The following is a 21792-nucleotide window of genomic DNA, read 5'->3' as shown; positions in this document are numbered from 1 at the left end:
AGTCTATGCTTTAGTTGAGATCATGGAAAGGAATAGGAGAAAATCTACTCCGTCTAACAAAAACCCACAAAATCTTCAGAGATATCTTCACTGCCATCTGGGCATGACAGTTCGGTGCTGCAAAGCCCCTACCATTCCTTCACACGAGGAACACATCGGGTTCACGCAATGGCAGCCGCTGCTGACCGCTTTGACGGGGGCAGGTCACCCGGCAGCCGTCACATCACTCTTCAATTCTGAAGCGATTACGGATATTAGGTGACTCAGCCTTTTGAAAACTAAATGAAACCCTCGTTTAACTGTTCCTTTGATTCATCGGATGAGGTCGGAGGCAGGCGATGAAGGAACTCCCTGGCAATGTTTGCATGATATTGCACACATCAACTACTGCTTGCGGAAACAGCAGGTAGGATTCCCTCTCTCCAGTGAAGGTAATAACAGGCTGAGTTAATTCCAAGTATTTAGTTAGACCTCCCTAGTAATGAAGTCTTTCTTTGTGCAGCATCCATGCATACTGAGGCGCTAAAAGGTTCAGCATGTAGTGTTTGATGGGAACACTACAAAATGTGCCCACGGGGTTGAATGGATGCTTTTGTGCAACTCTGTAAGGTTTTCCTTGTATTCCCACTTAGGAAGCAGGTTGTTAGTGTCTTCCTGGATACGATGGAGAGGATTGGGGTCAGTTTTTCACGATTTCTAATACCTATCTTAACCAACGTCAGATCATTTTCCCTTCTGGTGGCACGTACCCATATACTTTTACCTTCCTCTTCCTGAGAGCCTTGCTGAAATCGAGGATACCTACTGGCATATGAGAATTGACAGGACCCTGGGATTGCAAAGTTCATGAATTAGATTTTATGATTTGGCCATTGAATCCAGTCTGCTCTGATCAGTGCATGGGCTTTTTTTTTTTTAAATCCTTGAAATGGTTTTTTTTTTTTTTTTTTTTTTTTTTGAGAGAGAGAGAGAGCAGGCATAAGTAGGGGAAGGGCAGAGAGAGAGAGGGGGACAGAAGATCTGAAGTGGATTTCATGCTGACAGCGGAGAGCCCGACGTGGGGCTCTAACTCAAGAACCAGGAGATCATGACCTGAGCTGAAGTCGGATGCTTACCTGAGCCACCCAGGTACCCCAGTGGATGGATTCTCTTTTTTAATTTTATAGTAGGAGTGGATATGCATAAAAAGTTCAGCTGTGATACTGTCAGCCCAGATGTTTGGCGACCCACGCATAGCCTCAAAACCCAAGTCAGGCTTGAAATTTACCTGTATTTGGACACAAGGGCTCAAAATCCCCAACTGATTAGTTCTGACTTATGGTTAACTTAAATTTAAAAGCCATCAGGGTTCACTCTGAAGCGCAGAGAATTCTAAAACATTCGGCCAGAGTTCCATACACTTTATTAGACTCAGATGGTTACCCCTTTTCTGTTTTATACTTATGTTTGCAGACCTTAGCAAACATTAGTATTTACGTGGGAAAAACTACTTCCAGAAATATGAAAATAGTTTCTTTTATTGGTCCTCACTAGAATGATTCTTTTTTTTTTTTTTTTTTTCTGGTACAGAGCCTCGGAAACGTTTTTTGAAATCTAAATTGTAAAATTCACCTTAAGACCCGTGGGTCAGGTGGAGTGGCGTCCTGGGGGGACCCGTGTGGGCGTATGCGTGTAAGTGTAGGGGGGTATGTGTTCCGTAACTGACTACCACCCAGTCACTCAGATATGAAGTGGAAATTCTTCCTTTTCCAAATCCTTGAGAACCTCCAAGAATATTTACTTTAGGCAAATGCTTATATTCCTTGGTCTAGCGATGGGTGAGGTGAATCATAGACAGGGCCTCTGGGAAACAAAGATAAAAGCTACCTTTGCAGGCCAATCCACACTGGATGAATTAGGCAGTCTACCCTGCAGGTGGGGTGGGGAAACATGTCTGCAGAAGTTCTCCGAAGGTTTCCTTCAGAGAAGTTGAAATATGAAAATTATAGCAGGTTCCTGTCATAAATTTTGTGGTTGGCAAATGTCTCCAGTCTTTTCAGTCCCAAGTGTCTTCTATTCTTGCTATTCGTGAAAAGGTATTGCAAAGCCCTGTATCTGTAGAAAACCTGTGTCAAGTTTTAAATCATCTTGACCTTGCTGTAGTAACTTGAACTTTTGTTTTAGTGATGACGGACACTTGCCTGCAAAAATGAAATGTTATTTTACAAACACACTAACTCACTCTTCAAAATGCACGTGGCCTGCTCTCACATCGCCCAAACCATTAGAAGGCCACAGCCCAAAAAAAAAAAAAAAAAAAAAAAAAAAAAAAAAAAAAAAAAAGAAGGCCACAGCCCAGTTTATGGAAACGGAAGAATCTTCCTCGTCTACAGAAGTGGCGTGGACTTCTGGGCACGGGGCTGCAGTTCCTTCACAATATGATGTGACATTTCCCCATTTCAGGAGCCTAGTGCCAGTCCTCTGGAGCCTCTGAGACAGTCTTTAAGATATATATGAAGGGAGGGGCGCCTGGGTGGCGCAGTCGGTTAAGCGTCCGACTTCAGCCAGGTCACGATCTCGCGGTCCGTGAGTTCGAGCCCCGCGTCGGGCTCCGGGCTGATGGCTCGGAGCCTGGAGCCTGTTTCCGATTCTGTGTCTCCCTCTCTCTCTGCCCCTCCCCCGTTCATGCTCTGTCTCTCTCTGTCCCAAAAATAAATAAACGTTGAAAAAAAAAATTAAAAAAAAAAAAAAAAGATATATATGAAGGGGACAGCTTGATATCATAATCTCGGTTAACTCTACATATTTGAGAAGGTGTGGAGATCAGCCTCCTTTCCCCTGTGCGTTCAGTAAGTAGCTACCCTCCACTGATGAAGGGAAGGCATGAGCCTTACCTAACATCGAAAAGGGCTTCAATTTTCATTTCAAACGTACGATTTTACTTAATTTCGGGCAACTCAGAATTATTGCAAGCTGTACGGACATGGTTTTTGAAATCAATATGCATCCTAAAATGATTTATTTCTTATTGTGCTCAGATTTTGCACTTAGAGAAGTTGTATCATTTTTATTAAGAAGCCTTTGGTCTCTAAAAGCCACCAGCATTCAGCAACGAGGCCTGATCAGGAGTCCGAGGGGAATCCCGTTCTTCAGACACACCAGTTAGAGGGCGCCTACTTCCCTACCTTCTCCGTGGATGTATACGCTTCCCTCTTCCAGCTTCCTTGGAATCACACAAGGAATCATTTCACTCAAATGCTCTGCTGGTAACTCCCTGGAGTCCTCCTCTGAGTCCCAGTTGCCTCTCTTAGCAAACTAAGATTCTGATAATCCTGGGCTTTCTGAAGTTCCACCTACTGGCCTCCTAATTATATAGAACTCCAAGTTCTACAGAGAATGCCAGATTTATTTTTTTTAATGTATATTTATTTTTAGAGAGAGAGAGAGAGAGTGAGCAGGGGAGGGGCAGAGAGAGGAGAGAGAGAATCCCAAGCAAGCAGGTTCTGCATTGTCAGCACAGAGCCCAATGTGGGGCTCGATCCCACGAACCATGAGACTGACCTGAGCCGAAAGCAAGAGTTGTACGCTCAACTGACTGAGCCACCCAGGCGCCCCCAGAGTTGCCAGATTTACTAAAGAAAAATACAGTCCACTTTGAATTTCAGATAAACAATTTTTGTTTACTGTATTTCTCATACAATACTCACTTATACTAAAAAAATTATTCAATCTTTATCTGAATTCAAATTTAATGTGGTGTGCTTCTCCACTGCTTTGGAAAGAAAACAGTAGTTACTCTTCCTATGAGTGTTTCTGTCTTTTTCAATATTTCTATGTATCTCTTAAATCTTCCAAAGAGCCTTTTGGGTAAAGCTCGTGTCAGGCCAATCACTCCATCATTTTATTCTCCTTTCCTTACCTTTCCAAAGCATTTATCCTTCTTTTCTTTTTATTTAACAGTGAGGCCAACGCACATTACACCGTGTCTGATGGTGGGTATTCACCCATTTACTGCCCAGGATGATGTGCTGGGCACCAAGTGAAGTACGTAGGGATAAAAAGTTAAATACATTCATCACTTTGGTCATCCAAGCAACTTACAGCGAACACATTGACATATTTCCTTTTTTCCAAGCCCTGCCAAAATTTCCCCATATTGTTTCTTACCCCATGTGAGCATTCTTATGTCCGATCAATTTGAACCTTTCTAGGGTTCAGGCGGTGATTCTGGGTATGTAAATTCACACAACTAGGTCAGACTGGGGAAAGCATGAAATGCAGAATGTACCGTTTCGCACTTATTACCTACTTACCGGACGATGGAGGTGTAGATTTTCTGGAACTAGGTACTATGTCACCCAAACTGGATGATGAATTTCCTCCTGATTTACTGAAGTAAAGCAAAAATTTATGTTACACCTGACGCTTATTTCAGACATTAGAACATTTCTATTGCTCAATAAACATGATTAGTCATTGTCTTTTTATTGAACTTTAAACTTGTCTTTCCTACAAGGAGGCAAATAATAATTTCCCAGCGGAGATTCCTGGAGTACTTGAAACAGCCATGTAATAGTCTCTGTTTCAAATTCAAGGTTTAATTTTAAAAGGCCCTGAGAGAATGGAAGAGAACTAGGGTAATATCTGCGGCCCTCACACTCTCCACCAGCATCACAGAGAGATAACAGCAGATGCCCTTTACTTTTTATGTTAGCGACCTTCTGAAGTAATGCACAGAACCTTAAAGTTAACACCAAAACTTATGACTTCCTTCTTGTGTGGTTCCTGCTTCTCTGTCTTAGCTGGGTTACTTTCAGTGTATTAAGATTGAAAGTACGCAAGCTTTCGTGAGCAACCTACAAAAGAAAAACACAGCAATACTCCACTTGCTAACCTTTAAAAGATCCACAATGGAGCATGACACACACAAGTGTTCAATGATTTAACCCTCTGATAGTAGTTAGTATTCGGAACATGTCTCAAGCCTGGCTACCACGGAGGATTCAACTTGGGGATTTTAGGCACAAACTGAAGAGCGTGTACTTCAGAACCACCAAATTCTACAATCCGAAACAAGACACGCCAGCGTCTTAGCAACTTTACGGAATAAAGTTATCGGAGTCAGAGCGTTTATGTTTTTTCACCGGCATACCAGCATGCTAAATGCCCTACTACCAAATGGCCCCTTAGGAAGAAGATGGAAAGGAATATCGTACAAGAGTGACAGGCAGTTTTGGCAAGGCGATCTTAGTGCCTAACGTTTATTATCAGAGCCAATCCTGGGTGTACTTGAAAGAATTTGCTACAGTGTCTATGCACCAAAGGGCAATGTTTAAGTTACACAAACATTAAGATAAAAATATAAATTCCACTAAAATACCAGTAACCAGGCTCAACCATATTGCTGCTATTCTGGCATTTTGATGCATAAAATAGACAAACGTCAAAAACTTTAAGTAGCTAGCAGGAGGCCTCTGTATCTTTTTTCCGATTCTTAAGAGGTACTCCAGTACAGTTAATAAGAATACCAGACTGCATATAAAATTAATAAAAAGGGGTATTTATAGAAGCTGTAAGAATACCCATTACCAGGACCAAAACATTTTCTTCCAGAAGTTTTGTGTTTGTTTGGTTTTTGCTTTTCCTTTTTCTAAGGTACTAAGTGTAATTTCAGTTCAAGCATGGGTCTGTTTTACATTCTCTTTGAATTTTAATAAAAGTCAAAGTATTATTTGAATTGTGTAAAATTTTGACAACCACTGCAAATAGTCAAAATGTTCAAAATGCAAATTTGCCCTTAACTTTTAATTCCAGACAAATGCCACATTCTTGAGCTCTGCCCCCATTTACCACTTTTGATGTCGGTTGATTTTTATAATTTAAAAAACATCAGGCTTTTTACATACTGCTGAATGCTGGCTATGTCCTCAGAATCAAACCGTATTTCGGATGTTAGAAGACAAACGTAAGATCTCTGAAAGTAAAAACACCTTCACATACTGAGGCAAAAACTTAGGTAACCAGGACAAAATAAAATCAAGAAAATCAAAAGAAAAGATCTACAGGTCTAGGAAAGGTCACCTAGCTCCCGAGAATAAGTTATGAGGCGTTACTCCCCAAATACAGATAGTTTATATGGTCCTTTAAGGGAAAAAAATGCAAAAGCAATACGATCTAATATAGTAAATAAAAACGGGCCCTTGCCACACGACGTGCAGCATAGCATGGTCGTCCGTCTGCGGTCTGGCTACAGTCAGATGGATCGAGTTCTCATCCTCATTCTACCACTTACAAGCTGTGCAAGCTTGGTCAAGTTCCCTAGCTTCTTTGCCTGTCGCCTCATCTGTGAAGTGGAAACGCTCATACTTCTTGTGCCCACAGGTTCTTATAAAGCTGAGCTGATGACCGACATCAGACCAGGGATGCCCGCTTGGGAGGCAGAGGAAACCGCGCTTCCTTAACCATGTTGGCCAAAGCTTCTCCCTTCCTACTCCTTGGGAAGTATTCTCAGTTTGTACGTGAATAAGCAGAGAAAGATATACAAGTCTATCTCCGTAAAAACCCATCCCAAATTTCCTACAATACATTCTACAAAACACGATTCCAAAGACATGCACCAAGAAGCGTTCAAGATAATTTTAGTAGACGCCTGAAAAATATCCCCCTCCCACTATCCAGATTCATAGGCTGAACAGATTAAAGGCTGGGAACAGCTTTAAGGTAATTTGCTATTACCAAGTACTGTCCTAAACCTGTTTGACCAGGTAAATGCTTGAAAATACTGAATTATCCTCAACAAACAAAATCAAAACAATCCCCTATCTGAGATCACTTCAAACCTCAACAAACTATATCCCACCAAAGTCAAAACAGCAATATATGTACCCTGTGAAAAGAAAACTTTTTCACATTATAAGATTTTACTAGTTAGTACTGAGAGACTACTATCAATACAGAGATTAGAAAAATAATTTTTCCAGGAGAACGCTGGAAATTTTATGAATAGGATCCGATCTCTAACACCCTACAAGTAAAATGTGCATGCACTGTTGATCTGCGTGCATCCACTTTTATAGGACTAAATGCATCTCACAATCTGAAAGCCCCCAATAGCCCAGGGATTAATGACAGCCAAATGGGGGGGAGAGGTTTCAAATAAGGGAGGAATCCATCTGAACTTAAACAGCCTGACAGTTACAAAATTCCAGTTACAAAAGAGGGACGTTTCAAACCAAAAAAAAGATCTTCTAGATGACTTATTTGCAGATACTTGGGGGAAGAAAATCTTGCCTGTGCTAAAATATTACCATTGGCAAAGGATCTTCCAGCATTATAGAAACAAAATATAACCAAGAAAATAGAAACCTAGCAATTCACATTAATGAAAAGGTTTGCCCCAATCACATCCCTTCCCACAAGGAGAAGCAGAAGAATCAGGCCATGTTCTCGGACTCGTCTGCATAGGGTTCAATTTCAAATTCACTCCGTGTCTGAGTAGCTCCTCCAGTGATTCTTTTAATGAGGGGCACACAACCTCAAGAATCCTAAGGAGGATTATTCAGCCCCAGCTTATTACATAACTCATTTAATTGCTATCTGCAAAGGCAGTGTTAACTGGTTTCATATTGAGTTTCCCTTTACGTGCTTAGCGATGGGTAGAACTGAAAATTGAGTTTCCTAAGTGAAAATGAAGTAACAGATCACAAGACCTGCTCTTCACCAGTGAAGTCTAAGACCATCATCTCCAAAACACCTTCCTGCCATGCCAGGCAGCTATCACGGACACTCGGATTAGTCATGAAGGCTGCTCAGTGTCCCAGCGTTTTCGGTAAGAGATTAGGACTTGAGAATTTCCTCTGCACTGAAGCCCACATTTAATACTCCATGCCTTTATGATTAACGACAACAATTAATTTGATTCTCTCCCAAATAAGATGACAATCAGATGCTGGGATGAAGGCTTTAAAATGCAGGATTTGTGATTCTATCAATAAACCGTATCACCAGTCTGCTTTTGAACACATAATAAAGACTGTGGAACACAGAAAACAAGAGGACATAAATGATGACACAGTCTGGACGTTTACAAAGACACTTGATGTTTTTCTCATACCTGGAGTAGAATTTCCCTTGCTTGGCTCTCTGTTCATGCTGTAGTCTCATATTTTCTAGTTTGACTGGGCTTGGAATGAATCCGATTTCACAGCCTTCTTTAACCAATCGCCCTATCCACCAGTCATTGTTAAATTTCTAAACGCAAAATCAAATTTGTTACGATCAGTGCACAGAAGTTCATGTATTCAGATTGTTTTTCTTCTACATGAACTATTTTCAGTGGAGAGAAATATTATGGCGAATACAGTTAACTCTGCCTCAACATCACAACTGGAGAAAGCCTAAGGCTTTCATGGGTTGAACAGGTAAGACTGAAGTATGGCCAGTGAGCTCAGCAATTCACCATAGGATTTACCCCTCATTCTCTTTCCTGGTACTATGTGAGATTAGCCTGAACTTCGGTGCGGCCTCTGCAGGCCCCTGGTTCAAATATTCACAATTCTTCCCATTAAGAACCAGGGAGTGCTACAGAGTTCTCTTCTGTAATCAGATTACTTAACAATATTAAGAGTCAGAGGTAAATACTGAAATCTACCTGAAATATTTTGTTCCGGGGCCAAATTTCCCTTTGTGCAAACAGGTTTATAGTTACAATGGTATGGTGTTCACAGATGATTTCTCCATTTACGTGGATGTTGACAATTTCTCTCTTGCAGATAGAATGTTTATCCTACATCTTTATGATTTGTTTTTAATCCTCTCAATGGAATAGTACTTTGCCAGTCTATTCTTGAACATTTCAAAGAAGACTGGCCACTCTGTTTTTCTTTTCCTTCCATGGTAGAGAAGAGATCTGTCTTTAAGCATCAGCCATCAGAACGGGACCCTGGATTAACCTAACTTCTGCCTGTGAAGTCAGATTGTAGGCATGCCACCATTTCTGACAGCTTTTATGGTCTTCCCTTTCCAGCCAGTATTTCGTATCTCTTTCTAAAAAGTTAACGAAATGGCAGGTTCTCAATTCTCCAGGCTTTTTTTTTTTTCTTACACATATAAAAACATTTCTGAATCGAGGCTGAAACTGTACCTCTCTACACCTCTTTACTACACAGAGTTTTAGAGTACGGATTTATTTTTTCTTTAATAATTTTTTTTTATTAGAGTCTTGACTAGGCTTATTTATTTATTTATTTAAAAAAATTTTTTTAACGTTTATTTATTTTTGAGACAGAGAGAGACAGAGCATGAACGGGGGAGGGGCAGAGAGAGAGGGAGACACAGAATCGGAAACAGGCTCCAGGCTGAGCCATCAGCCCAGAGCCTTGACGCGGGGCTCGAACTCACGGACCGCGAGATCATGACCTGGCTGAAGTCGGACGCTCAACCGACTGAGCAACCCAGGCGCCCCATTGACTAGGCTTTTTGAATTGGGAGTCCTCACCTCCTTTACTTTAGTGAGCAGCTAAATTTACATACATTCTTCCTGACACATCATCCCTGAGATGGAAGTCTGTTCCAATGGTCACTCCTGCAGGTCTGGGGAGACCTCATGCTCACACACTGAGAACATCATTGAGGGGGAATTTCTGGTCGTTTAATGCCATGTTCTGCACAGCTGGCTTTTGGTAAATATTGACTCAAAATAAGCCTTAATTAGGGTGAATTTTTCCAATGTACAGGCAGGAGTCATTGTTAACTGGCAGGTGGAGACCTCCGGCATGGAGGAAAAGGGAGGGAGCGTCTGGCTATCTGCTTCTTGCATCAATGGCTCCAATTCCCACGATTCTCCCTCCGCTTCAGACATTTACTCCCGAAAGGAGGATCAGGGCACCAGTGGTCTGCCTTCAGACATGGTCAGCAGAGAGGAGAGATCATGAATTCTAGGTATTATTATTAACTCTCCCCCAGATGGTTAAACTTGAGACATGAGAGGGACTCGACATGCAGCCAAGGTTAAAAATTAAAAGAAAAGTACAGGTTAAGCATAAAAAAAGGATCATCTACTCCAGTAATTCCCAATTTCTGGGTCACAGAGCCCAGGGGAGCCCTGAGGTTAACTGCAAGAGGCCTGTGACTTCTTTCTTCTTTAAAAAGGTTATATTTATATTAGAAAAGGTTGAGAGGCGCCGAATTTGTGCATGTTATGCAAGTGGAGCTCTACGCAATGTTATTTCACGGCAATAAGAAATAAGAAATGATGTTTCAAGGTGAAAACATCAGGCGGGTAGAAATTCAAATTATTTTCCTTACTTCCTTAACATGCAGAAAATCTTTCGCTTCGAAGGAGATGGCCATGCCTGGCACTGGAACATCATCTTCGTGGGCTGCACTATAGCTGACATTTGTCCGAACAGCAAATGCAACGGGCTTTGTCTAAGGAGGGAAAAGAAAGGGAGAAAAAAGTAAAAAAAAACAAAAAAAACAAAAAAACCCCAAAAAAACCCAAAAAACCAAAACCAAAAACACAAGTGTTCCTCCCTTTCCCCTCCAACATCCAAACAGACACCGAATATCTACTGTCATTTCTTTTTAAAGTTTTTATTTATTTTTTTAGAGAGAGAGAGAATCCCAAGCAGGCTCTGACTGTCAGCACTGACCCTGATGTGGGGCTCAATCCCACAAACTGTGAGGTCAGGACCCGAGCCGAAATCAAGAATCGGAAGCTCAACCAACTGAGCCACCCAGGGGCCCCTCTACTGTCATCGTTGCTGGTTTTCCACCTCGGTTGTTTATCACAAAACAGCTTATTAGTATTCACAACATGTAAAATCTTTCCGCTCTCAGCCACATACCACCCATTTCCAAACTAGAAAAAGGCCACCGTTCTCTTGGAAAGCACAAGAGATAAAGTGCCCCTTCTCTGCTTTCAGTGAAAAAGACTTAGCAACCACCACTCCTACCCCAAACAGCTACTTTAATTAATTAATGACATAGTTGTAGGAAGGACAGTGTTTTGGGTGAAAAAAGAACCAGAGAATATATCTTCTTGAAGGCTGCAGGGAATTATGAAAATCAGTGACATTTAATTCTATTATTTTTCCTCCTTGAGTTGGGTCAGCCATTAAAGATGGTAACCTTTGTTATTTGATGCTTTGAAAATTTACAGGTAAGTATTTGCCCTCTAGTTAGGCAATTCCTGTTTACCCGCAAGGTGGAAAAATAGGTAAGCTCAGAAATGGTGAAAAGTGGTACTGTCTTTTTTTAAAAAATTATTTATTTGGGGGCACCTGGGTGGCTTAGTTAAGCGTCTGACTCTTGGTTTCGGCTCAGGTCATGATCTCACCGTTTGTGACTTCAAGCCTTGCATCAGGCTCAACACTGACAGTGTGGAGCCTGCTTGGGATTTTCTCTCTCCCTCTCTCTGCCCCTCCCCCACTCCCTCCCTCTGTCTGTCTGAAAATAAATAAACTTTAAACATTTTTAAGTTTATTTCTTTAAATTCAAGTTAGTTAACATCTCGTATAGTATTGGTTTCAGGAGTAGAAGCCAGTGATTCATCACCTACATAAAACAGTCGGTGCTTAGCCCAACAAGTGCCCTCCTAAGACAACTGATAGAATGGGAGAAGATATTTGCAAACGACATATCTGCTAAAGGGTTAGTATCCAAAATCTGTAAAGAACTTATCAAATTCAACACCCAAAAAACAAATAACCCAGTGAAGAAATGCGCAGAATACATGAATAGACCCTTTTCCAAAGAAGATATCCAGAAGGCTAACACACATGAAAAGACGCTCAACATCACTCATCACCAGGCAAAGACAAATCAAAGCCACAATGAGATACCCCCTTACACCTGTCAGAATGGCTAAAATTAACAACTCAGGAAAACAACAGATGTTGGCAAGGATATGGAGAAAGGGGAAGAATGAAAACTGGTGTGGCCACTCTGGAAAACAGTATTGAGGCTCCTCAAAGAACTAAAAATAGAACTATACTACAACCCAGCAATTGCAGTACTAGGTATTTATCCAAAGGATACAAAAATGCGGATTTGAAGGGGTACATGCACCCTAATGTTTACAGCAGTGCTATCAACAATAGCCAAATTATGGAAAGAGCCCAAATGTCCATCGACTGATAAATGGATAGAGAAGATGTGATACACATATACAATGGAATATTGCTCGTGATCAAAAAGAATGAAATCTCATCGTTTGCAACAACATGGAAGTAACTAGAATGTAATACGCGAAGCAAAGTAAGTCGGTCAGAGAAAGACAAAAGTGGTATTGTCTTAAGTGGCATTGTGTTTCTTTATGTTATGGGCCAGTGGACTTCTTCTGAGCCGTTTCTCGCTTCTGAAGGAGCTCTTCTTTGACTCTGCTTGTCAGGAGGGAAAGGAGGGATTTGGAATAGAGAGTCCATCTTTACTTCCAAAGTTAATTTGTTCTACAGAACTGTCGTCTGGGTCGAGGACTGAGCTAAAAGCCATGAAGGCACACAGATCCATCCACAATATGCAGACTGAGAAAGGCTACCACATTCTGGGCAAGAGCATAGTAGACATAAACTGGGCATAAATATCTAGAATCTAATTCTAGTTATCCACTATGATCTTCACTGATATAAAAGGTACTCATCCTCAAATGGAAATAGAGACTGTAAAAAAAGAAACAAAAAAAAAGTTGCCCGTGATTGTTTCACTGAAACACAATCATTGATAGTGATGGTGCTTCCATTTTTTCTGGAAATTTCTTTACATACATAGATTTTACTCCCACAGCTATAATCATAAGGTATTTCATTTTTATCCAGCTATTTTCATGCAATATGCTTTTTAAATCTGCCATTTAAAATTATTCAAACCATTTACCTTTTTTTGATACTGGAGTTTATATTTTTTTCACTATGATAAATATTCTACTTCAAAAAATCTGTATGTGAAAAGCTTCTTTCTATTTAGAATTCTTTCCCTGGGACAGATTCCCAGGGGTAGCATGAGTAAGCCATGAGTTACCAAAACCTTTTTCAATTCTTTTCCAAACTACTGTCTAAATGGGCTGCTCCATTTTAAACTGCAACCAGCACTATACAATGGTGCCCTTTAAAAGAAGATGTAGTCTTAATCAGATTTGGGTTTGCTGCCAGAAATAGGATTTTCTTTTTAATTTTTTTACTGTTTATTTATTTTTGAGAGAGAGAAAAGAATTTGAAGCAGGCTCCAGGCTCTGACCTGTCAGCATAGAACCCATTGTGGGGCTCGGACTCACAAACTGTGAGATCGTGACCTGAGCCAAAGTTGGACGCTTCACCAACCGAGCCACGTAGGTGCCCCAGAAATAGGATTTTCTTGAATACATCTTTCTATTATTCAGGAGAGTTTTGCATCATAAAAATACAGATCCAAAATTTTTTTTTTTTTATGTTAGCATGATCATTTCCCTCAGGGACTTTTTTTTTTTAATTTTATTTTTTATTTTAAGTTTATTTATTTATTTTGAGAGAAACAGAGCAAGTGGGGGAGGAACAGAGAGAGAAGGAGACAGAGGATCTGAAGCAGGCTCCTCGCTGACAGCAGAGAGCCTGATGCGGGCTCGAACCCGTGAACTGAAGTCAGACACCCAACCAACGGAGCCACCCAGGCGCCCCTCCCTGAAGGTCTTTTATTCCTTGGAGGATAGAGAGATTAGATGTGGCATCATGTTTTTTCATCATGGGAAGACAAATTTTAAATATACAACTCTACAGAGGATCCCATGGAAATCTCAGGTCTTCTACACGTTAACTTTTCAAAGACTGTAGGTAGTAGCAGGAAGAGGAGACACTGAAAAACAGAAAAACAAACTAAAGGCGTGGTGAAGGCCAGCATGTAGGAACAAGGGCCACAGATAATAATTTTTCTGTTCTGACAGGTAAGACATCAACACAGAACATGCGTTCTTCCTTGGCTCACCTCCCCTAACCAATAATTCTAGCCCTGCATATGGAGTTGTATATGGGAATCAGCTTTATACAACATAGAGGGAGGAAAGAACAGCAGAATCCCACCCCTTAACGATACTCACTTCAGGAACTACATTTCTAAGATTAGAACGGACAACGATGAAAGTGGAGAGGAGGAAAAAGGCTTTATCAAACTACGAGAGCTTACCTGCTAGAGACAAAGACCCCAGGATGCCAACCAAAGGGACCAAATGACAATGTCACTTTGGGTTCCCTGAACTCACTTCAGCACTAGCTCAAGCAGCGCACCTACTATGTGGAAGACGTGTTCCACATCAATTCCATTCGTATGGGTTCATTCGTATGGAATTTTCAAAGGATTTGAATGCTGATTCTGCCATTTACCAGGTAAGCGGCCTGGGTATATTTCTTACTCTCACTGAGCAATGTTTCCTCGTGGCTGAAATGAGAGTCATAATACCAACACAGCAGGGTGATTGCGAGATTTCAGAAAATGCGTATGTCGCAAGTTACAGGAAATCCTGCCATTTGCAATGACACGGTTGGACCCCAAGGGCATTAAGCTAAGTTAGACTAAGGCAAATTCCTGTATCACCTCACTTATATGTGGAATCTAACCAACGCCCCCCCCCAACCCCAAAACCCAACTCACAAAAAATGCACGCACAGGGCCAGGCCAGTGCTCGGAACAGAGAGAGTGCTCAATAAATGGGCTTGCTATCTACCATAATAAATGCCACACCTAAAGAAATGTTTGCCCATATTCACCCGTCTTTTAAGGCCCTACACGAACTGTTCTCTCTGTGCTCTTTCAGTGTGACCCTGCTCAGACCGAACCATTTAAAACAGGTGAATACCTGCCATAGGATACAAGCTAAATCACTCTTCTATTCAAGATGTGTTCCTCCAGCGTGGATTCTTTCATACTCTTTCGGATGGGAAAACATGGTAAGGCTTTCCCAGATTTGTTTTGCTTACACTACCCTAGCTCTTTAATTCTGATTTTCTTTGAGTCCTAAGTCACAGGGGCTTTATTTTGTAACCAACGTGAAGTCCCAAGGGAACGTGTCTTAAGGAATCTTTGCATTTTTATCCCATGAAACCATTTTTAAAAATTAAACATACCCTGCTTTCAGTTGACCTCTGCATTTCTGGCCTCCTGGCGGTACGGTCCAGGCCTCAAGGACTCCTTCCTTTCATCACTCAGGCCTCTCAGCCTCGTTCCCACTCAGACATGCACTTACGGCCCAGAAGCCTGCCTTGTTTTTATGCTTCTCCCAGTGCCACATCTCCAATCAGGACCCAGGACGTGGTTCAGCTGATCCCCCCTCCACACTCATGGGATCCACTCGAACAATTTGTGGCCATAACTGATTGTCGGGGCATTTATGCTTTGAGGCCAGTGGATGTTTATTCTCTCTCTCCCTCTCTCTCTCTCTCTCTCTCTCAGTGGATGTTTATTCTCTCTCTCTCTCTCTCTCTTTTTTTTTTTTTTTTTTTTGCTCCCTTCCTCAGGTTAAGGCAAAGTCCTAAAGAGGAAGAACAAATAGAAGCCAGGGAGCCCTGGCCGTACACAGGCCTCCTAGGAACACCAGGACAGAGGGGACTGTGGCGGTGGTGACAGATCTAGAGCTGTCGGACATGCTGAGCCCCCACACTGCTCTGGGTCTTGAGGGAAGCAAGGCTGATCCAGGCCTCTGGACCAGAAGTTAATGGGACGCTCTGAGGAGTGGGCTTTGCCCCAGGTCATAGGTTCCCCTCAAATTGTCCTCTGGATGCTCTTGACTTCCAGAGCCTCACAGGTGTGCCTGAAAGACTTGGTCACAGCTGTCGGGAAAGGTGGAGAAGAAAGGCAGCAAGCACACATATAAAGGTGGCCCACAGCCCCAGGTAAGGTCCTCTCAGGACTACTGTGGAACAGTACTCAAATCCCAGGACAGATTTAGATTTATTTTCTATTTTTATTTATTTTTAAATATAATTTATTGTCAAGTTGGCTAACATACAGTGAACACAGTATGCTCTTGGCTTCGGGAGTAGATTCCCATGATTCATTGCTTCCATACAAGACCCAGTGCTCATCCCAACAAGCGCCCTCCTCAGTGCCCATCACTTGCCCCCCCTTTCCCCCACCATCAACCCTCAGTTTGTTCTCTGTATTTAAGAGTCTCTTACGGTTTGCCTCCCTCTTTGTTTGAAACTGTATTTTTCCCCTTTCTAGATTTAGATTTAGAATCACTCTATTCCACGGAAGCTATGGGGTAAGGAAGTTGACTGGGAGACCACATGATCCTCAATTCCACCTTCTGTTGACCTCATAAATAGCCTAAGACCTTTATTCTCAGGCCAGGGCTATTGCTGGGGTCTGCTTTTGCTGTCTCCTACCGGGATTCCCAGCTAACTTGTTTGGAGGGCCCGTGAGGTGGGGACATATCTTCCCACCAGTCTCTGCTTCTCACGCGCCTGTGCCCAGGTTAACAAAGTTGATGGATTCCTCTGCCCATTTTTGTCCCTTCTGTCCGGCATGTGCTCTACATCCTTAGGTGGTTGGTAAAGCACTTTGGTTTTGTACTTGCCATCTTGCTGCACAGAACTAAACGTTTGCTGCACTGCAGCCTGTGAACTAAAGCCGAACAGATTCTTCAGCCAATGAGTATCACCTTGTAGAAGAGCAGAGCATTTCATCATCCAGACTATTATGCAAACGTGTTTTCAAAACACTATGGCTGGGGCGCGTGGGTGGCTCAGTTGGTGACGCGTCCAACTCTCGGTCTGGGCTCAGGTCACGATCTCACGGTTCGGGAGACGGAGTCCTGTGTCAGGCTCTGCGCTGACAGCGCGGAGCCTGCTTGGGGTTCTCTGTCTCCCTCTCTCTCTGCCCCTCCCCTGCTCAGGCTCTCTGTCTCTCCCTCTTTCTCTGCCCCTCCCCTGCTCAGGCTCTCTGTCTCTCCCTCTCTCTCTGCCCCTCCCCTGCTCAGGCTGTCTCTCCCTCTCTCTCTCTGCCCCTCCCCTGCTCAGGCTCTCTGTCTCTCCCTCTCTCTCTGCCCCTCCCCTGCTCATGCTCTCTGTCTCTGTGTCTCTCTCTCTCTCTGGCTCTCAAATTAGATAAATAAACTTTGTTAAAAAAAAAAAAAGAACAAAACACTATGGCTATGTCATTTCACAATGGTATTTCCAGTCTGCATTCAGATATGTTTGGAAAGGGGGACAAATAAATAACACGTATGTAAAGCAATTACTATTCTTCTCTTCCAAGTCCTTCTTCATCTTGTACGCAGCACAACTTATAATAAAATTATAAGAACTACCATCATGGGATGTCTGAATGGTGTGCTGTATATTATGCAGAGAACAACTGGTTTTCCCGGATCAGGAAAGTGAGGCTCAAACAAGTTCTCCTAGGCCACAAATAATGGAGGTGATATTCAAACCCAGCGATCTCTTTTTAAAGCCTGGGTTCTTTCACTCAGAGGGGTATAGTGATGGCAATTTTAAAGCATTTAAATGTCTGTGTGAAATTCTGAACACTTGAAAATTATATTTTTCACACAATGCTCAGAAATTGGCTGGGACAGAAAGTAAAAAAAAAAAAAAAATCAGGTCAAAGTCTGCCTTGTATAATGTAATCATTTTAATTTTTGTTAATTTTTAAATTTATTTTGGGGGGAGAGGCAAAGAGAGAGAGAGAGAGGGAGAGAGAGAATCTCAAGCTCTGACGGGACACAGCCTGACACAGGGCTGCATCCCACAACCACGGGATCATGACCTGAGCTGAAATCAAGAGCTGGATGCTGGACCGACTGAACCACCCAGGCGCCCCAAGTCCATTTAAAAAAATTTTTTTGATGATTTATTTAACTTTGAAAGAGAGAGACAGAGTGTATGAGCAGGGGAGAGGCAGAGAAAAAGAGGGAGTCACAGAATCCGAAGTAGGTTCCAGACTCCAAGCTGTCAGTACAGAGCCCAACATGGGGCTCAAACCCAGGAACTGGGGGATCATGACCTGAGCTGAAGTCAGACGCTTAACCGACTGAGCCACCCAGGCACCCCTCCCCTAGTCCATTTTTAAAAAACAGCTAACAGTGAGCAGTTCCCGTGTTGGAACTACAGGCATTCACTGTAAAGGTCATGTATTTCTGCCTCTTTGCACTTGAATCATTTTGTGGTCCGACAAATCAATAACAATGTCAAATCACGATTTTTGTTTATTTGTATATGAATGTTCTTTCTTCTGTTTTCCACAACATATAAAGCTCAATTTCACACACAGAGAATTGAGATATTAAAACACACGCGGTCTCATGGCTTCCAAAAATGCCACAGAGGATGTTGCAGAGGGAGAACTAAAAGACCACAGCTACTATATTATAGCATAATGTACTATACATAGGAGGACTATACTATAGGGAATATATGCACAAGGAATTTATAGTATATATACCATATTTGAAAAGGGTAAGAAAAAGCCAGGCAAAGTTACTTATGATAAAATGTTTCCTGGACTAACTTTAAGGATTTTAACCGGCCTTCCAGTTATTCTGGGAGCCTTCTAACTTTGCTTTGCAAGTTTGTTACTTTTGGAAGGATTCCTTTTCTAGGTCCCTTTCCCGTGGCAGCTGCTGGAGTATCACTAAGGATTCTTTGGCTTCGGTTGTGGTTTCCTGGGGAGCTTTTGTCAGTTTACAGTCTTGGGGTGGAATTCTCCTGACACGACGACACACAGTTACAAGTACGGCAGAATGCTGAAGATCCAAACCACACTGGTTTCACCACCACCTGCCCCAGGCTGAATCCAGAGCCACTACAGTCCGGCCCATGGACCCGGAAGGATGTCCCATTAGTATCTCAACCCTCCCAAATGCTCCTCTTCCTCGATGCTTTTGCTCTGACTCATGCCCTCTAGCACCCTTTAAGAGTCCAGCATGCCGCCATATGCTCTACTCTGCTGAGACGTGGATGTCAGAATCCAGTTTTGACCACGCCTGAACGGGAGCCCATCGAACAACTGCAGGGGGGATATTCCTGGACAGCTCGGGGGCCACAGGTCTCGCTTTTTCTCACAGCCAAAGGAAGATGCATTAGTGTTCCAGAGGCCAGGCCTGTGTGAGCCTGCAGGTTCCTGTTAGAGATACATGTGAGGTTTACAGCAGAAGCAAATTCTTCTATGTTTTTACAACCTTCTGGAATCACTAGACCTAAGGCTATTGGTACACGGCTATTAGAAGTAGGAGATAATTAAGTTAAAACAAATCTATTTGGGTCCAGCAATTCCTCTTCTGGGAATATATCCAAAGGAAGCAAAAATACTATGTTGAAGAGATCTCTGCACTCCCATGTTCACAGCATCACATTTACAATAGCCAAGCCATGGAAATAACCTGTGTCCATTGACAGATGAATGGAGTATTATTAAAAATTTTTTTCATGTTTATTTTTGAAAGAGAGAGGGTGAGTGGGGGAGGGGCGGGGGGGGCACAGAATCTGAACCAGGCTTCAATGGAATATTATTCAGTTATAAAAAGAAGGAAATCCCGCCCTTTGTGACGACATGGATAGACCTTGAGGGCATTGTGCTAAGTGAGTTGTCAGAAAAGACAAATACCATATGATCTCACATGCAGAATATCAGAAAACAAAGCAAAACAGATTATCACAAGTTTATGGCACTATTTCTAGTTTTCTTCCTAAACAATGACTTAATGAGTTAATAATGAAACCAATCATTTTAATGGATGCAATAAAATGTTTACCTTTGGTTTATTAAAAAGGTGCTAGCAGAATACACACTTTGTTAAAAAGCAAAATGAAATTCACCCAAATAAAACAAACTTATGATCATGATTAATAGGGTCACTTGAATTTTCATGCTTTGACTTCTTAATGTAAAGATGCATTTTACTATGTCAATGGCAAGGTGTGTTTTTTCCTTTTTCATTCTGAAACTGTCATTTCTAATAACATAAAAGAAAAATCCAAAGTTAATGTTTGAATGTCTATAATGGATTTATCCAAATACTCTCAATTTTCAATATACTTTTTAATGTTTATTTATTTTGGGGGGGCAGAGACAGAGGGACACAGAGAACCCCAAGCAGGCTCCAGGCTGTCAGTGCAGAGCCCCATGTGGGGCTCCATCCCACGAACCATGAGATCATGACCTGAGCCGAAATCAAGAGTTGGATGCTTAACCGACTGAGCCACCCAGGAGCTCCAATATTTTTATAAGAAATTTAAGAAAAAGTATGACCCAGACACCTATTATGAGATTAGAGAAAAGAGAGCTTAAAAATCAAATTGGATTTTTGATCTACTTGTACATAATCATTTCCTATAAAACACGCTATATTCTTCTAATTCATTAAAAATGACTCAAGTGGGATCAGCATTGAGTCTTCCACAGGAAATACTTAGAACCCGAAGAGATAGCAATGTACTTTCAAGAATAAGATCAGAGCTATCGCTTTTATTTTCTACATATTAATACTGTAGTTTCCGGTTACCCTTCTCTGTACAACTTCTCGGCATCATTTGCTACTTCAGTGATAATCAAAAATCCTTCCTATACGGAATGAAAATCTTCAACTTTATTCCCTACACATACATGCGAAAGATTCTATAGCATACTGAAAATCTTGCCTTGAGTCTTTCCAATCATTGAACTTTTAAAACATATTTGCTTAATTTATTATGAGCTACCAAGGCCAGTCTGCGAATTCTTTAATAGCAAAATATATCAAGCCATGGTGATATAAGCAATGTGACTATGTATTCTGACAGCTGCATCAAACTGAATAAGCAAATAATCAGATTTGCCACAAGATAAAATTTATATACGCTGCTGATTTGAGAGATTCAAAGTTCTTCTCGAGAACTGATTCACTTAATGAATATTTATAAGAACGTGTTTACTATCTTGGGTCCCTGCCCTCACATGGCTTATTTTATATTCTAGCAGAGGGGATATCAAATAATGAAAAAAGTAGAAAAGAAAAGTTATGTGACTAGAGAGTAACCAGGCAGGAAAGGTGAACAGGCAACATGAAATGGGGTAGTTGGGGAAAGCCTCGTCAGAGCTCTCATTCATTATTCGGGTCTGGCACTGTTTTGGACAGTGAACAATACAAACTAAGATTCTCATGCCCTCCGGGAGCTGACATTCTAGAGCAGAGAGAGAAACGATACATAACAGACCTAATAGACAAAGTGTATGTTGAAAGATGATAAACGTTGTGGAAAAAGAAAAATCAAAATAAGGTTAAGGGAAAGCCAGGGCACAAGCTACAGGGCAGGAGATACTTGAACCAAAGCACGAAGGGGGTGAGCGAATGCAGGTATCCGAACTCGGGGTAGAGGAAATGGCAAGCGCAGAGGCTCTCAAGTGGAAGGAGGCCAGAGACGTGTCAGAGGAAGACGAGGTCAGAAAGGCTGAGTGGAGCAAACCAGGAAAAAGAGCAGGAGATGAGGTCAGAGCTCTCAGGTTTTATGTGGCTTTTTCAGGTCACAATCGAGACGTTCAGCTTTTACTCTAAATGAGATGAGAAGTCACTGGAGGGTTTTCAGCAGTGGAATGATACGGTCCGACATGTTCAAAGTACTGTAGTGGCTGTTAATTGAAAAGAGACTTTGGGAGCCAGAACAATTAGACAAGAAAAAGAAATAAAAAGCATCCAGATTGGAAAGGAAGAAGTAAAACTGTCACTATTTGCAGATAACACATTATACAGTGAGAACCCTAACGACTTCACCAAAAAACGGTCAGAACTAATAGACAGATTTCAGTAAAGTTGCGGGATACGAAAGCAAAATACAAAACCTGTGGTAGTTCTATATACTGATAGCAAACTATCAG

General features: G+C 41.8%; 1 protein-coding gene across 9 annotated transcripts in view; it reads right to left on the bottom strand.

Annotated features, from left to right (window-relative positions):
* CACNB2 (calcium voltage-gated channel auxiliary subunit beta 2) overlaps positions 1-21792 on the bottom strand; it is a 390684-nt gene that overhangs the window by 28464 nt on the left and 340428 nt on the right. For all 9 annotated transcript variants that reach the window (XM_045462677.1, XM_045462680.1, XM_045462678.1 and 6 more), the window contains 3 exons: positions 10285-10407; positions 8093-8229; positions 4293-4369 (listed from right to left, as the gene is read on the bottom strand). In XM_045462677.1, coding sequence (XP_045318633.1) covers positions 4293-4369; positions 8093-8229; positions 10285-10407 — 337 coding nt within the window. The remainder of the gene's footprint in view (positions 1-4292; positions 4370-8092; positions 8230-10284; positions 10408-21792) is intronic.

The sequence above is a fragment of the Leopardus geoffroyi genome, chromosome B4 (genome assembly GCF_018350155.1).
Source record: "Leopardus geoffroyi isolate Oge1 chromosome B4, O.geoffroyi_Oge1_pat1.0, whole genome shotgun sequence".
NCBI classification, from domain to species: domain Eukaryota; kingdom Metazoa; phylum Chordata; class Mammalia; order Carnivora; family Felidae; genus Leopardus; species Leopardus geoffroyi.
Note: the sequence above shows the minus strand (reverse complement) of the source record. Positions and strands in the feature narration are given on the sequence as shown.